The sequence below is a fragment of the Hyperolius riggenbachi genome, chromosome 4, assembly GCF_040937935.1.
Source record: "Hyperolius riggenbachi isolate aHypRig1 chromosome 4, aHypRig1.pri, whole genome shotgun sequence".
NCBI classification, from domain to species: Eukaryota; Metazoa; Chordata; class Amphibia; order Anura; family Hyperoliidae; genus Hyperolius; species Hyperolius riggenbachi.
The window spans coordinates 113,644,277-113,661,974 of record NC_090649.1 but is presented as its reverse complement, the minus strand read 5'-3'; the positions used below and the strand labels follow the sequence as shown (position 1 = coordinate 113,661,974).

The following is a 17,698-nucleotide window of genomic DNA, read 5'->3' as shown; positions in this document are numbered from 1 at the left end:
TGAGACACCCATCAATCACCTCCTGTCACCCCCCTAGCACTCCTATCCATCAGATCAGGCCCAATACATCCTGTCATCTAAGAGGCCACCCTGCTTATGACCGGTTCCACAAAATTTGCCCCCCCCCCCCCTCATAGACCACCTGTCATCAAAATTTGCAGATGCTTATACCCCTGAACAGTCATTTTGAGAAATTTGGTTTCCAGACTACTCACAGTTTTGGGCCCGTAAAATGCCAGGGCAGTATAGGAACCCCACAAGTGACCCCATTTTAGAAAGAAGACACCCCAAGGTATTCTGTTAGGTGTATGATGAGTTCATAGAAGATTTTATTTTTTGTCAAAAGTTAGCGGAAATTGGATTTTTATTGTTTTTTTTCACAAAGTGTCATTTTTCACTAACTTGTGACAAAAATTAAAATCTTCTATGAACTCACCATACCCCTAACGGAATACCTTGGGGTGTCTTCTTTCTAAAATGGGGTCACTTGTGGGGTTCCTATACTGCCCTGGCATTTTAGGGGCCCTAAACCGTGAGGAGTAGTCTAGAATCCAAATGCCTCAAAATGACCTGTGAATAGGACGTTGGGCCCCTTAGCGCAGCTAGGCTGCAAAAAAGTGTCACACATGTGGTATCGCCATACTCAGGAGAAGTAGTATAATGTGTTTTGTGGTGTATTTTTACACATACCCATGCTGGGTGGGAGAAATCTCTCTGTAAATCGACAATTGTGTGTAAAAAAAAAAAATCAAAATGTGTCATTTACAGAGATATTTCTCCCACCCAGCATGGTTATATGTAAAAAATACACCCCAAAACACATTATACTACTTCTCCTGAGTACGGCGATACCACATGTGTGACACTTTTTTGCAGCCTAACTGTGCTAAGGATTTCACAGGTCATTTTCAGACATTTGGGTTCAAGACTACTCCTCACGGTTTAGGGCCCCTAAAATGCCAGGACAGTATAGGAACCCCACAAGTGACCCCATTTTAGAAAAAAGACACCCCAAGGTATACTGTTAGGGGTATGATGAGTTCATAGAAGATTTTACTTTTTGTCACAAGTTAGCGGAAATTGATATGTATTGGTTTTTTTTTTTCACAAAGTGTCATTTTCCGCTAACTTGTGACAAAATAAAATCTTCTATGAACTCACCATACACCTAACGGAATACCTTGGGGTGTCTTCTTTCTAAAATGGGGTCACTTCTGGGGTTCCTATACTGCCCTGGCATTTTAGGGGCCCTAAACCGTGAGGAGTAGTCTAGAATCCAAATGCCTCAAAATGACCTGTGAATAGGACGTTAGGCCCCTTAGCGCCCCTAGGTTGCAAAAAAGTGTCACACATGTGGTATCACCGTACTCAGAAGAAGTAGTACAATGTGTTTTGGGGTGTATTTTTATACATACCCATGCTGGGTGGAAGAAATCTCTCTGTAAATGGACAATTGTGTGTAAAAAAAATCAAATAATTGTCATTTACAGAGATATTTCTCCCACCCAGCATCTGTATGTGTAAAAATACATCCCAAAACACATTATACTACTTCTCCTGAGTACGGCGGTACCACATGTGTGGCACTTTTTTGCACCCTAAGTGCGCTAAGGGGCCAAAAGTCCAATGAGTATCTTTAGGATTTCACAGGTCATTTTGCGACATTTGGTTTCAAGACTACTCCTCACGATTTAGGGACACTAAAATGCCAGGGCAGTATAGGAACCCCACAAATGACCCCATTTTAGAAAGAAGACACCCCAAGGTATTCCGTTAGGAGTATGGTGAGTTCATAGAAGATTTTATTTTTTGTCACAAGTTAGCGGAAAATGACACTTTGTGAAAAAAAAAAATTAAAATCAATGTCCGCTAACTTGTGACAAAAAATAAAATCTTCTATGAACTCACCATACTCCTAACGGAATACCTTGGGGTGTCTTCTTTCTAAAATGGCTAATTTGTGGGGTTCCTATACTGCCCTGGCATTTTAGGGGCCCAAAACCGTGAGGAGTAGTCTTGAAACGAAATTTCTCAAAATGACCTGTAAAATCCTAAAGGTACTCATTGGACTTTGGGCCCCTTAGCGCACTTAGGGTGCAAAAAAGTGCCACACATGTGGTATCGCCGTACTCAGGAGAAGTAGTATAATGTGTTTTGTGGTGTATTTTTCTACATACCCATGCTGAGTGGGAGAAATATCTCTATAAATAGACAATTGTGTGTAAAAAAAATAAAAAAATGTCATTTACGGAGATATTTCTCCCACCCGGCATGGGTATGTGTAAAAATACACCCCAAAACACATTATACTACTTCTCCTGAGTACGGCAATACCACATGTGTGGCACTTTTTTGCAGCCTAACTGCGCTAAGGGGCCAAAAGTCCAATGAGCATCTTTAGGCTTTACAGCGGTGCTTACAATTAGGCACCCCCCAAAATGCCAGGACAGTGAACACACCCCACAAATGACCCCATTTTGGAAAGTAGACACTTCAAGGTATTCAGAGAGGAGCATAGTGAGTAGAGTTGGGCCGAACCTCCGATTTTAGGTTCGCGAACCTGGTTCGCGAACTTCCGCGGAAGGTTCGGTTTGCGTTAAAGTTCGCGAACCGCAATAGACTTCAATGGGGATGCGAACTTTGAAAATAATTATGCTGGCCACAAAAGTGATGGAAAAGATGTTTCAAGGGGTCTAACACCTGGAGGGGGGCATGGCGGAGTGGGATACATGCCAAAAGTCCCCGGGAAAAATCTGGATTTGACGCAAAGCAGCGTTTTAAGGGCAGAAATCACATTGAATGCTAAATGACAGGCCTAAAGTGCTTTAAAACATCTTGCATATGTATACATCAATCAGGTAGTGTAATTAAGGTACTGCTTCACACTGACACACCAAACTCACCGTGTAACGCACCGCAAACAGCTGTTTGTGTAGTGACGGCCGTGCTGGACTGGTGCGCACCATGGCGAGAGTGCAGGTTTTGGTGGTTTTACAGCCCATATGGTCGCCTGGCTGATGTAGCTGAATGACAGAACAGTGACTGTCCAGCTGATCAAATTTGGTCTGACCACAATGAAGCAACGACCTTATTATCTTTTGTGTGCCCCCCGAGACACTCATCTAGGCGCCGGTCATTGCTTCATTGTGATACGCAAGCCCCTTCACCACGGCAAGGTAATGATCATGAAGGGGAATGGGCGCATGTACATGCCTTTTCTTTTGTTGTTGCAGCTGCCCGCAGTGCAGCCAGAAAAATTAGGCAGTCATGTACACGCACCAGAAAAATTATTACAGCGGCCGCTGCTAGCAGCGGCCTAAAAAATTCAGCAATCCGCCTGGAGTCCCGGACCCTGTTGGTGGTGGCGGAGAAGGCAGTCAAGCGGCCTGCAGGCAGACATGCTGTGTGGAGGGACTGGGAGCGACTTAGTCTTCTTGGGGCAGGCCAGGCAGCCAGTCACACGGCGTGCAGGCAGAGATGCTGTGTGTGCGGGGACTGACTTGTGACTAGTCTTGGGGCGGGCAGCAGCCCTCCGGGATCCATGCCTCATTCATTTTGATAAAGGTGAGGTACTTAACACTTTTGTGACTTAGGCGACTTCTCTTCTCTGTGACAATGCCTCCACCTGCGCTGAAGGTCCTTTCTGACAGGACGCTTGCGGCAGGGCAGGAGAGAAGTTGGATGGCAAATTGGGACAGCTCTGGCCACAGGTCAAGCCTGCGCACCCAGTAGTTCAAGGGTTCCTCATCGCTGTTCACAGCAGTGTCTACATCCACACTTAAGGCCAGGTAGTCGGCTGCTGCGGTTTTTCTCCTGCCGCTGTCCCCTCCTCCTCCTCCTCCTCCTCCTCCCCCAAAGAAACACCTTGCTCATCATCCTCTGAGTCTGACTCGTCTTCTGCACACGACTTCTCTTCTTCCTCCTCCTCCCCCCTCTGTGCTGCCGCAGGTGTTGAGGAAACAGCTGGGTCTGATGAAAATTGGTCCCATGCCTGTTCCTGCCGTAACGGTTCCTGGTCACGCTCATTCACAGCTTCATCCGCCACTCTACGCACAGCACGCTCCAAGAAGTAAGCGTAGGGAATTAAGTCGCTGATGGTGCCCTCACTGCGGCTCACCAGGTTGGTCACCTCCTCAAACGGCCGCATGAGCCTGCATGTATTTTTCATCAGTGTCCAGTTGTCGGGCCGGAACATCCCCATCTTCCCAGACTGTTTCATTCTACTGTAGTTGTAGAGGTAGTGGGTCACGGCTTTCTTCTGTTCTAGCAGGCGGGAGAACATGAGCAGGGTCGAGTTCCAGTGAGTCGGGCTATCGCAAATGAGGCGTCTTACCGGCATGTTGTTTTTGCGCTGAATTTCCGCAAAGCGTGCCATGGCTGTGTAAGACCGCCTCAAATGCCCACAGAACTTCCTGGCCTGCTTCAGGACATTCGCTAAGCCAGGGTACTTTGCCACAAATCTTTGAACCACTAGATTCATGACATGTGCCATGCAGGGTATGTGTGTCAGCTTCCCCATATGCAAAGCGGCAAGCAGATTGCTGCCGTTGTCGCACACCACGTTGCCTATCTCCAGGTGGTGCGGGGTCAGCCACTCATCCACCTGTTTCTTAAGAGCAGCCAGGAGAGCTGCTCCAGTGTGACTCTCCGCTTTGAGACAAGCCATGTCTAAGATGGCGTGACACCGTCTTACCTGGCATGCAGCATAGGCCCTGCGGAGCTGGGGCTGTGTAGCTGGAGAGGAGAACTGCCACTCAGCCAAGGAGGAGGAGGACAGCGAAGAGCATGTAGCAGGAGGAGAGGAGGTGGCAGGAGGCCTGCCTGCAAGCCGTGGAGGTGTCACAATTTGGTCCGCTGCGCCCTGCTTGCCATCGTTCACCACCAGGTTCACCCAATGGGCTGTGTACGTAATGTAGCGGCCCTGCCCGTGCTTGGCAGACCAGGCATCCGTGGTCAGGTGTACCCTTGACCCAACGCTCTTCGCAAGAGATGACACCACTTGCCTCTCAACTTCACGGTGCAGTTGGGGTATGGCCTTTCTCGAAAAATAAGTGCGGCCTGGCATCTTCCACTGCGGTGTTCCGATGGCCACAAATTTACGGAAGGCCTCAGAGTCCACCAGCCGGTATGGTAGCAGCTGCCGAGCTAACAGTTCCGCCACGCCAGCTGTCAGACGCCGGGCAAGGGGGTGACTGGACGAAATTGGCTTCTTCCGCTCAAACATTTCCTTCACGGACACCTGACTGCTACTGTGGGCAGAGGAGCAGGAACCGCTCAAGGGAAGAGGCGGAGTGGAGGAGGGTGCCTGTGAAGGTGGAAGGGAGAAAGCGGCAGAAGCAGATAATGCACCTGATGGAGGAGGAAGAGGAGAAGGAGGGTGGCTTTACTTTTGTGTGCTGCTGCTGCTTTTGCTCAGGTGGCCATCCCATTGCTGTTTGTGCCTTTTCTCCAGGTGCCTTCGTAAGGCACTTGTCCCTACGTGAGTGTTGGCCTTTCCACGGCTCAATTTTTGTTAGCAGAGCGAACAGATGGCTTTGGTCCGATCTGAGGCACACACATTAAAAAATTTCCACACCGCTGAGCCACCCTGGGATGTGGGCACTATGGGGACCTCAGCAGCTCATGCTGAAGGGCAAGTTGGCTGGCTGTACATAGGTGGCGATACATGGTGCCGGACTCTGCCACCAGCTGTTTCTGACGAAGAGCTGCCCCAGCTTCTTTCAGCAACTTCTCTCCTCCTACTACTCTCTGACTCCCCCTCTGAACTGTCCCCCTCTTCATCTCCTCTATTGGGAACATACAGAGGATCCCTATCATCGTCATCATCGTAGTCATCCTGCCCAGCTTCGCTTGACTCAGAAAAATCCAAACATGCACCATCAGTAGGTCCTTCATCCTCCTTACACGTTACATCCATAGTGTTGCCACGTAACGCAGACATATGAGCTGGTGAAAATTCATCTGGCTGTAACAACAATGGCTGTGCATCAGTGATTTCACCACTAAATAATTCTTGCGAAGTGTCAAATGCAGCGGAAGTGGTGCTAGTAGTAGCGCTGGTGGCTGAGCAAGATGAGATGTTCTGTGTCGCTAAATACTCAACCACGTCCTGACAATCTTGGGAGGATATGGGACGTGCCTTCTTCCGAGCACTGTACTGTGGGCCAGGTCCACACAAAATTACATTTACACGACCTCGCGCAGACCTGCCGGGTGGCCTTCCTCTGGCTCTGGCACTACCTCTTCCTCTACCTGTTTTGTCCATATCGGGTATGCACGGAGTGGTATATCACACTGCGTGCATTCACGTAGGTAGGTGGGTTCACTTAACTGCACAGGTATGCGCACTGATGCGGTGAGTTCACTGAACAGAACAGGTATACAGTGGCGGGTTCACAGACCAGGTATGCAGTGGCAGGTTCACTGAACACAACAGGTATGCAGTGGCGGGTCCACTGAACAGAACAGGTATGCAGTCGCGGGTTCACTGAACACAACAGGTATACAGTGGCGGGTTCACTGAACACAACAGGTATACAGTGGCGGGTTCACTGAACAGGTATACAGTGGCGGGTTCACTGAACACAACAGGTATGCAGTGGCGGGTTCACTAAACAGGTATGCAGTGGCGGGTTCACTGAACACAACAGGTATGCAGTGGCGGGTTCACTGAACACAACAGGTATGCAGTGGCGGGTTCACTAAACAGTACAGGTATACAGTGGCAGGTTCACTGAACACAACAGGTATGCAGTGGTGGGTTCACTAAACAGGTATACAGTGGCGGGTCCACTGAACAGAACAGGTATGCAGTGGCGGGTTCACTGAACACAACAGGTATGCAGTGGCGGGTTCACAGAACAGGTATGCAGTGGTGGGTTCACAGAACAGGTATGCAGTGGTGGGTTCACAGCACAGGTATGCAGTGGTGGGTTCACTGAACAGGTATGCAGTGGTGGGTTCACAGCCCAGGTATGCAGTGGTGGGTTCACAGCCCAGGTATGCAGTGGTGGGTTCACAGCCCAGGTATGCAGTGGTGGGTTCACAGCGCAGGTATGCAGTGGTGGGTTCACTGAACAGGTATGCAGTGGTGGGTTCACAGAACAGGTATGCAGTGGCGGGTTCACTGAACAGGTATGCAGTGGTGGGTTCACTGAACAGGTATGCAGTGGTGGGTTCACTGAACTGGTATGCAGTGGTGGGTTCACTGAACAGGTATGCAGTGGCAGGTTCACTGAACAGGTATGCAGTGGTGGGTTCACAGCACAGGTATGCAGTGGTGGGTTCACTGAACAGGTATGCAGTGGTGGGTTCACAGCACAGGTATGCAGTGGTGGGTTCACAGCACAGGTATGCAGTGGTGGGTTCACAGCACAGGTATGCAGTGGTGGGTTCACAGCACAGGTATGCAGTGGTGGGTTCACAGCACAGGTATGCAGTGGTGGGTTCACAGCACAGGTATGCAGTGGTGGGTTCACAGCACAGGTATGCAGTGGTGGGTTCACAGAACAGGTATGCAGCCAGACAGGAACAAGTTAAGCCGAACTAATCTTTCCCTGAGAGACAGTCTGCAGCAGCTCACTCTACTCTCACTAACGCAGGCAGCACACGAGTGACCGTAATGGCCGCCACTGCCTGCCTTATATAAGGGGGGGTGGGGCTCCAGGGGCTAGTGTAGCCTAATTGGCTACACTGGGCCTGCTGACTGTGATGTAGAGGGTCAAAGTTGACCCTCCATGTGAATTATCGGGCGAACCGAACATCCGCAAAGGTTCGCTTGCGGGACGCGAACGCGAACCACTGAAGTTCGCATGGAACCGTTCGCAGGCGAACCGTTCGGCCCAACTCTAATAGTGAGTCCGTGGCAGATTTCATTTTTTTTTTTGTCGCAAGTTAGAAGAAATGGAAACTTTTTTTTTTTTGTTTGTTTTTTTGTCACAAAGTGTCATTTTCCGCTAACTTGTGACAAAAAATAAAATCTTCTATGAACTCACCATGCCTCTCACTGAATACTTTGGGATGTCTTCTTTCCAAAATGGGGTCATTTGGGGGGTATTTGTACTATCCTGGAATTTTAGCCCCTCATGAAACGTGACAGGTGCGCAGAAAAGTCAGAGATGCTGGAAAATGGGAAAATTCACTTTTGGCACCATAGTTTGTAAACGCTATAACTTTTACCCAATCCAATAAATATACACTGAATGTTTTTTTTTTTTTTTTTTTTTAATCAAAGACATGTAGCAGAATAACTTTCGCACTCAAATGCATAGGAAATTTTACTTTATTTGAAAAATGTCAGCACAGAAAGTTAAAAAAGTCATTTTTTTTGACAAAATTCATGTCTTTTTTGATGAATATAATAAAAAGTAAAACTTGCAGCAGCAATCAAATAGCACCAAAAGAAAGCTGTATTAGTGACAAGAAAAGGAGGTAAAATTCATTTAGGTGGTAGGTTGTATGACCGAGCAATAATTGTGAAAGCTGCAGTGGTCTGAATGGAGAAAAAGGCTCTGGTCCTTAAGGGGCGAAAAGACTGTGGTCCTTAAGTGGTTAACACAGAACACCTCATCTTCCGCAGCCACCAGCGCAACTACAAGCACCACATCCACTGCATTTGACACTTCACATGAGTGATTTGGTGGGGAAATCACTGATGCACAGCCATTATTGTTACAACAAGATGAAGGCGCTAAGCCAGTTACACCACCTCATATGTCTGAGTTAGGCGACACTATGGACGTAACGTGTGAGGAGGAGGATGATGAAGCGCCTGCGGTTGGTGCAGTTTATGAGGTGTCTGAGGCAAGCGAAGCTGGGGATGATGATTTATTTATGATGATTATACAAGATACAAGATAGATTTATTCACCAAGTATGGTGGTGCCGTACTCAGAATTGCTTGTGGTACACATGGCTTGGCAAGTACACGACAACAGTTGTACATACACACATTACATATACAGCAAAATTACACATATTGACAACATTAACAATGCATTTACATCTGCAGTTCCACTTACACAGTATTAACATTACGATAACATCTATGTAATAGTGTGTGCTAGAGGTCCAGAAGAGAGGGCGGAAGGGCAGCACCTATGGCACGCATGTTGATTACAGACTAGGAGAGAGGAGTCAGGGGTCGGTGTTGTTGAGCAGTAGAACTGCCTGGGGGAAGAAAGAGTTCCTGCGCCTGGTGGTCTTGGAACGGATAGTTCGGAAGCGCAGTCCGGATGGGAGGAGCTCAAAGAAGAGGCTGCCAGGGTGGGAAGGGGTCTCTGGAGATTTTGGTTGCCCTCTTCCTCATCCTAGCAGTGTGGAGGAGATCAAGAGGTGGCAGGGGCAATCCAATGATCTTTTCTGCCTCACTGATCATTCTTTGCAGTTTGTGTCTGTCGCTGGCTGTCGCGCCAGCATACCAGACGATGACTGAGGAGCAAAGTATGGACTCGGTGGTGGCGGTGTAGAAGCTGGTCAGCAGCTCCCGGGGCATGCCGAATTTTTTAAGTTGCCGCAGGAAAAATAGCCTCTGCTGTGCCTTCTTTTGGATTTTGATGGTGTTTTGCCCCCATCTTAGGTCAGTGGATAGGGTTGTGCCAAGGAACCTGGCTGATGGTACTCTGGAGACCTCGGTCTCACCTATGTGGACTGGTGGGGGAGTGGGAGGGTTTTTCCTGAAGTCAACAATCAGCTCTACAGTCTTTGTATAAGATACATATGCCACGTGGGATCCTAAGAGACAAGATGACCAAGTGGACAGTTACAGTAGAGGGGGAGCCCGAGAGGAGTAGGATGAGACGAGTTGCTGAAAGAAGCAGGGGGAGCTCATCATCAGAAACAGGTGGTGGCAGTGTCCGGCGCCATGTATCGCCACCTATGGACAGCCAGCCAACATGCCCTTCAACATCAGCTGCTGAGGCCACTATAGTGCCCACACCCCAGGGGGGCTAAGCGGTTTGGAATTTTTTTAGTCTGTCTGCCGTAGATCAGAGCAATGCCATCTGTTCTCTCTGCCTCCAAAAATTTAGCCGTGGAAAGGCCAACACCCACGTAGGGACAACTGCCTTACGAAGGCACATGCAAAAAAGGCATAAACTGCAATGGGAAGACCACCTGAGGAAAAGCAGTACACAAAAGAAAAGCCACACTCCTTCTCCTCTTCCGCCTTCAGGTGCATCAACTTCACCCGCTTTCTCCCTTGCACCTTCACAATCACAGCCACCCTCCTTCACTCCGCCTCTCACCTTGAGCGGTTCTTGCTCCTCCGCCCACAGCAGCAGCCAGGTGTCCGTGAGGAAAATCTTTGAACAGAAGAAGCCAATGTCTGCCAGTCACCTCCTTGCCCAGAGTCTGACAGCTGGCTTGGCGGAACTGTTAGCTCGCCAGCTGTTACCATACCAGCTGGTGGACTCTGAGGCCTTCCATAAATTTGTGGCCATTGGGACACCACAGTGGATGATACCAGGCCGCAATTATTTCTCTAAAAAAGCAGTACCCAAACTGTACCATGAAGTTATCTATGGCACACAGCATTGGGTCAAGGGTCCATCTCACCACGGATGCCTGGTCTGCCAAGCACGGTCAGGGCAGGTACATTACTTACACAGCCCATTGGGTCAACTTGGTGACCGATGGCAAGCAGGGAGTACGTGGCTGTGCAGCAGAAATTGTGACACCACCACGGCTTGCAGGCAGGCCTGCTGCCACCTCCTTCTCCTCCTGCTACATCCTCTTCGCTGTCGTCGTCGTCCTCCTCCTTGGCTGAGTGGCAGTTCAACTCTACAGGTGCTGCGATCTCCTCTCCAGCTACACATCCCCAGCTCCCCAGGGCCTATGCTGCATGCCAGGTACAATGGTGTCATGCCATATTAGACATGTCTTGCCTCAAAGCGGAGAGTCACACTGGAGCAGCTCTCCTTAACAGACAGGTGGATCAGTGGCTGACCCCACACCAACTGGACATCGGCAACGTGGTGTGGTGTATGGCAGCAATCTAATTTCAGCTTTGAATTTGGAAAAGTTGATACATGTTCCCTGCATGGCACATGTGCTGAATCTCATCATTCAGAGATTTGTGTCTAAGTACCCAGGCTTACAGGACGTCCTGAAGCAGGCCAGGAAGTTGTGTGGGCATTTCAAGCGGTCTTACACGGCCATGGCATGCTTTGCCGACATTCAGTGGTGAAACAACTTACCGGTGAGACGCTTGATTTGAGAAAGCCCGACTCGCTGGAATTCGACCCTGGTTATGTTCGATCGCCTGCTACAACAGGAGAAAGCCACCCCCCAGTATCTCTACAACTACAGTAGAAGGACACAGTCTGGGGAGATGGGGATGTTCTGGCCAAAGAATTGGACTCTCATGCAAAATGTCTGCAGGCTCATGCGGCCGTTTGAGGAGTTGACAAACATGGTGAGTCGCAGTAAAGGCGCCAACAGCGACTTGATCCCATATGCTTTTTTTCTGGGGCGTGCCATGCGTAGAGTGGTGGATCAAGCTGTGGGCGAGCGTGTACAGGAACAGGAGGAAGAGTTGTGGGATCAATGCTCATCAGAACCAGATATTTCCTCAACACCTGCGGCAGCACAGACGGGGGAGGAGGAGGAGGAGAAAGAGTCGTGTGGGGAAGAGGAGTCAGACTCAGATGATGAAGAAGGTGTTTTTTTGGAGGAGGAGGTGGCAGAAGAACAACCGCAGCAGGCGTTGCAGGGGACTTGTGCTGCTCAACGTTCCCGTGGTATTGTTCGTGGCTGGGGAGAGGAGAACTTACCTGACGTCACAGAGGAAGAGCAAGTTGAGATGGATAGTACGTCTGGATCCAAATTTGTGCAGATGGCGTCTTTCATGCTGTCCAGCATGTCACAGACCGCTAGGCCGGTCTGCGGATGGGGTAAATCGATCAGCGTCAGAAATCCTCTTACACGGTCATTTGTTCATCACGAAGGGTAACCCGCATTCGCAATTTGATGAACTGACTCGCGAAGAGAGCGTTCTGATACCAACCGAATCACTCCACACACACATACAATTCAAAGATCTGCCACCAAGCGAGTTACACAGCCCGCTACTGTAATTATACTAGGACTTGGAGAACACTTTAGTAACCCCTAACAATATGCAGGAACCTGGGTCAGATCGTTATATCTGGGCCGGGTTCTCGCATACGGGTTGTAGAGGTGTATACTTCTATTAAACACAGGGTAGCGAGTTCAGGAGAATAGGTACGATTGTGTATGTTCAGCAACAGGTCATAACCGCTAAACGATTTTTAAACGTTTAATAACACAAATGCATTACATACAGTTATATACACCTATTAACATATAAAACACAGAGCTTAAAAATAAAAAGGAATAAAATCAGAAAGTTCTTACTTAGTTGGCTGAGCAGTCCATTTGAAGGATGAAGAAAATAGTCCAGTTTAAAGTAGGCATTCAGGTTAAAGTCTTTGTACACAACATGCGCCCGGTTCTCCTTGAGCACATGCCTAGACCTTCCTGGTAGATGGGAATTGAAGAACTGGGAGGAGTTCCTTGCAAACGCTTTTTACTGACCAGAGTTTTGGGGCGGTCACTACCTGGAAAGTAGGTGTGTTTGAGGCAGGGTTACCTCCTGGCAGGCAAGTTACCACCCACAGACTTGGAGCAAGGAATGTACCAATTATTAATAATTTGTGTAATTCCGCCCCAGATGGGTGCAACGCAAATCCGAGACCATATTCATAAGCAGCACGCGACTCTGTATTAAATGAGTCTATACACGCCTAGTCTGTCGAATTTGCTCTACGCAGGCTGGATCAAGTGGATTCTCTATTGTTTCCTGATAGCTAGAGAATGATAATTCATGTGAATTATAGACCTGTTTCCTAGGTATCAGGAAATGTAATTTTGGTCTTGCTGTGCCAAACCTATTTTGAATTATTAATAAGTTAACGTTCCCTTTGTGTGAAGCTATACGCTTGGAGGGAAATTTTGAATCTCAACCAGTTTGAGCTGGGTTTCCTTTTGGGGAAAGATGAGCTATGTACCAAATGGCTTCTCGGCAGGGGAGCTAGCCACGTGTGAATTCTTTCCTGACCTGAACAGGATGTGGGGGAGGGCTGTCCTCTCTCAGTAAGAGAGAGGGAAATTGACATCTATTGTGCATTTACCCAAGACTGACAGGAACTGTGCACGACATGCGAAAGTCGATGGCGCTAGCGCACGACTTTTCCGTAATGTTCGTCACACAGCATGTTGAAGGACCCCGTATAAAAAAACTCAAGGGGAATGAGCTGTACTGGGTGGCCACGCTACTAGACCCTCGGTATAGGCACAAAGTAGCGGAGATGTTACCAACTCACCTGAAGGCAGAAAGGATGCAGCACATGCAGAACAAGCTGGCAACTATGCTTTACAGTGCGTTTAATGGTGATGTCACAGCACAACGGAATAAAAGTACCACTGCCAGTAATCCTCCTCCCATGTCCACGCAGGCAAGGGCAGGACGCTCCAGCGGTTCTCATGGTGATGTCAGACATGCGGACATTCTTTAGTCCAAAGCCTCGCCTTAGCCCTTCCAGATCCACCCTCCACCAACTCCATGACCAGCAGGTAGCCGACTACCTGGCCTTAAGTGTGGATGTAGACACTGTGAGCAGCGATGAACCCTTGGACTACTGGGTGTACAGGCTTGACCTGTGGCCAGAGCTGCCACAATTTGCCATCCAACTTCTGTCCTGCCCTGCCTCAAGCGTCCTGTCAGAAAGGTCCTTCAGCGCTGCTGAGGCATTGTCACTGAGAAGAGAAGTCGTCTAAGTCACAAAAGTGTTCAGTACCTCACCTTTATCAAAATGAACGAGGCATGGATCCCGGAGGGCTACTGCCCACTCGAAGACTAAGTCAGTCCCCACACACAGCATCTCTGCCTTCACGCCGTGTGACTGACTGGCTGCCTGCCCCAAGACTAAGTCGCTCCCCACACAGCATCTCTGACTGCAGGCCCCTTGACTGCCTTCTCCGCCACCACCAACAGGGTCCAGGACACCAGGCGGATTCCTGAATTTTTGGAAATTTTTTTGTGTGTCTGCCTCAGATGAGAGCAATGCCATCTGTACTCTCTGCCACCAAAAATTGAGCCGTGGAAAGACCAAGATCCACTTAGGGACAACTTCCTTACGAAGGCACATGATGACAAAGCACAAACTGTGGATGACCACCTGAGGAAAAGCAGCACACAAAAGCAAAGCCACACACCGCAGTGGAAGATACCAGGCCGCAATTATTTCTCAAATAAGGCGATACCCAAACTGTACCGTGATGTTTGAAAGGCAAGTGGTGTCATCTCTGGCACACAGCGTTGGGTCAAGGGTCCATCTGACCATGTGGTCTGCAAAGCACGGTCAGGCCTGCCCAAAGACTAAGTCAGTCCCCACACACAGCATCTTTTCCTGCATGCCGTGTGACTGCCTGCCCCAAGACTAAGTTGCTCCCCACACAGCATCTCTTCCTGCAGTCCGCTTGACTGCCTTCTCCTCTCCGCCACCACCAGCAGGGTCCAGGACTCCAGGTGGATTCCTGAATTTTTAAAGCCGCTGCTAGCAGCGGCCGCTATGATAATTTTTCTGGCGCGTGTACATTCCTGCCTAATTTTTCCGGCTGCACTGTAGCTGCAACAACAAAACAAAAGGCATGTACATGTGCCAATTCCCCTTTGTGATCGTTACCTTGCCGCGGTGAAGGGGCTTGCATATCACAATGAAGCAATGACCGCCGGCTATGAGTGTCTCGATAAGATAATAAGGTCGTTGCTTCATTGCGGACAGACAAAATTCGATCAGCTGGACACTCAGTCACTGTTGTTCTGTCATTGAGCTACCACAGCCCGACAATATGGGCTGGAAAGCCGCCATCACCTGCACTCTCGTCATGGTGCGCACCAGTCCAGCACGACCATCACTACACAAACAGCTGTTTGCAGTTACTGCATACCTTTCACTGCATCTGTGACTACACATTGCATTATACCTGGCAGTCAGTGCATACCTCTCACTTGAATGAATGGATGGCAGACTTGCCCTCCATAACAGATTGTTGTTAAAGGATTTAAAGTTGATTCATCTCATATACAGCAGGGCCTCGAAAGTCCTCCTGTATTGTTATTTATTGTCACTACCTCGGGACTTGCATGCCATGCCTGCTGCCTTCCTTGGATGTGTGGTGGTAGTCATTTCTCAGGCTCCAACTCTGGACCGGGATCAAACCCTGATTCCCCGGCCATTCCCCGTGGTCACCATGGTACTGAGAAAGTACCATCGAAAGTTTCACACAGTTGAATGAATGGCAGACTTGCCCTCCATAACAGATTCTCGTTACAGGTACTGAACAGCCAGCAGAAAAAGTAATTTAATGTAAGCTTTAACTATGGTAGAGAAAGAACCATCGAAAGTTGATAAGGGAGTCAGACATTACCTGACATCACTGAGTGAGGAAGAGCAATCTCGCCATGGTGCGCAGTAGTCCAGCACGGCCATCATTACACAAACAGCTGTGTGCGGTCCGTTACACAGTGAGTGTGGTCTGTCAGTGTGAAGCAGTACACTAATTACACTTCCTGATTGATGTATACACATGCAAGATGTTTTAAAGCACTTTAGGCCTGCAATTTAGTACGCAATGTGATTTCTGCCCTTAAAACGCTGCTTTGCATCAAATCCAGATTTTCCCGGGACTTTTGGCTAGAAATGGCCCGAACCTACGATTTTTGGTTTGCGAACTTATGCGGAAGGTTCGGTTCGCGCGAACTTTCGCAAACTGCAATAGACTTCAATGGGGAGGCGAAGTTTGAAAAATAGAAACACTTATGCTGGCCAGAAAAGTGATGGAAAAGATGTTTCAAGGGGTCTAACACCTGGACCCCAGGTGGCGGAGTGGGATACATGCCAAAAGTCAGAGGGAAAAATGCAGTATATGCAGCGAGGTGGGTTCACTGAACACAACAGCTAGGTATATGCACACGGCTGTCCCCAGTACAGCGCTGCTGCCGATCGCAGCGCTGTACATGTAAATAGATGACGATCATGCTGCTCGGAGACTAAAGGCGGGGCGGAGCTCCACCCCCCGAGAAGGAGATGCGCGCGCAGCCTGCACACGATCTCCTTCAGTAGCCAGCTCCAGGACCTGACACCAGTTGGCGTTAGGCGGTCCTGGGGCTGCCGCCGCGGCCACGCCCGTTGGCGTGGAGCGGTCATAGAATAGTTAAACAATTATTGCACTTTCTGTAAATCCAATAAACTTCATTTCACTTTTCAAATATCACTGTGTGTGTCTCATAATAAACTGACATGTTTTATTGTAACAACCAATGATTTATACAGGAGAATCATGACGATTAATGACGAGTAAAATTATCTAGCTGTTGCTACAACATACTTTTGGGCGCCTCCACCAACGTGCTTCACTTGTATACTCCACACCTCCTGGAGGTGTCATCCCAAACCCTGGGCGACATTATCTACCGGGAAATAGGACTAAAGGAGGAGAGCAACCACCCAGATCCAGAGGGTCCGGGATACCGAGCGGAGATGGTTATCTTTCCGCAGGCATTAACGTGGTTGCAGAACTGCAACCTACCTTTGTGAGTATATCTTATTCACAAATTTACACCTCCAATTTATACTAACAATACTGCACCATAAGGGCTCCCGGTCTCACCTTTCCTACAGGTCAAGGTTAACCTTCTCCATTGTGAAGGGAGCACCCGAGACCCACACAGATACACTTTGAAGTGTGGAGCTCTTTCGTCCTAAAACATATTAAATATTATTAATATTATTAATATTATATTATTTATGTTAAAAGCTATACATAAATTATTTTATTACTGTTGTTGTATTAAAGTACTCCTTTTTTTTTCTATATTACTAGACAGACCCTAAAAAGGAACGTTATTGGATCCATGTCAGCTCAGATGCCTGTAGGTTTGCCATGATTTGGAAATATGGTGGAATATACATGGACACTGATGTCATCTCAATCCGTCCAATACCTGAGGCGGATTTTCTAGCAGGAGAAGATTCTCAGAGTACCAGCAGTGCTGTATTTGGTCTCTCTCCACATCACAATTTGACTTGGCAATTTATGGAAAATTTTGTTGAGAACTACAGAGGAGACAAATGGGGTCACCAAGGACCAGCAGTCTTCACACGTCTAGTGACTAAATTGTGTGGTATGTCAGTATTAGAATCCAAAGAGGATGCAATGTGTGCAAATATATCCTATTTTAACCCTCGGCGCTTCTACCCCATCTCATATTCTTCATGGAAAAAGTATTTTGAAGTATGGCGGAACTTGCCAACTTTTAATGATTCTTATGCATTACATCTTTGGAATTACATGAATTCAGAACATAAAACTTTGGTACCAGGAAGCAACACATTGGTGGAACATCTTTATCAAGATTATTGCCCCACAACATATGGGCACATTTTAGGAAATGAGAAGACTCACGTCTAAAACAAGATTGCTGGGTTAACTGAACGTAAAATTATGTTTATTTAAGCACTTGTTATGTATTAAAACATCATATTTGAGCCTGTTAACGGCAACATGATGTTGTAATACGTTGCGCGTTCCACCGTTTCCGTCGGGATTCCGTGTTCAGCGTTTGGGAAAGAGGTCCTCTACCCAATCGCAATGCCTGAAATGAATGAACGTCACC

General features: G+C 48.2%; 1 protein-coding gene across 1 annotated transcript in view; it reads left to right on the top strand.

Moving 5' to 3' along the window:
* LOC137571056 (alpha-1,4-N-acetylglucosaminyltransferase-like) overlaps positions 1-17,493 on the top strand; it is a 44,544-nt gene extending 27,051 nt beyond the window's left edge. Inside the window, exon 2 of the mRNA XM_068279742.1 lies at positions 16,906-17,493. Within this exon, the coding sequence (XP_068135843.1) occupies positions 16,906-17,493 (588 nt within the window). The remainder of the gene's footprint in view (positions 1-16,905) is intronic.
* Positions 17,494-17,698: the final 205 nt, after the last annotated feature.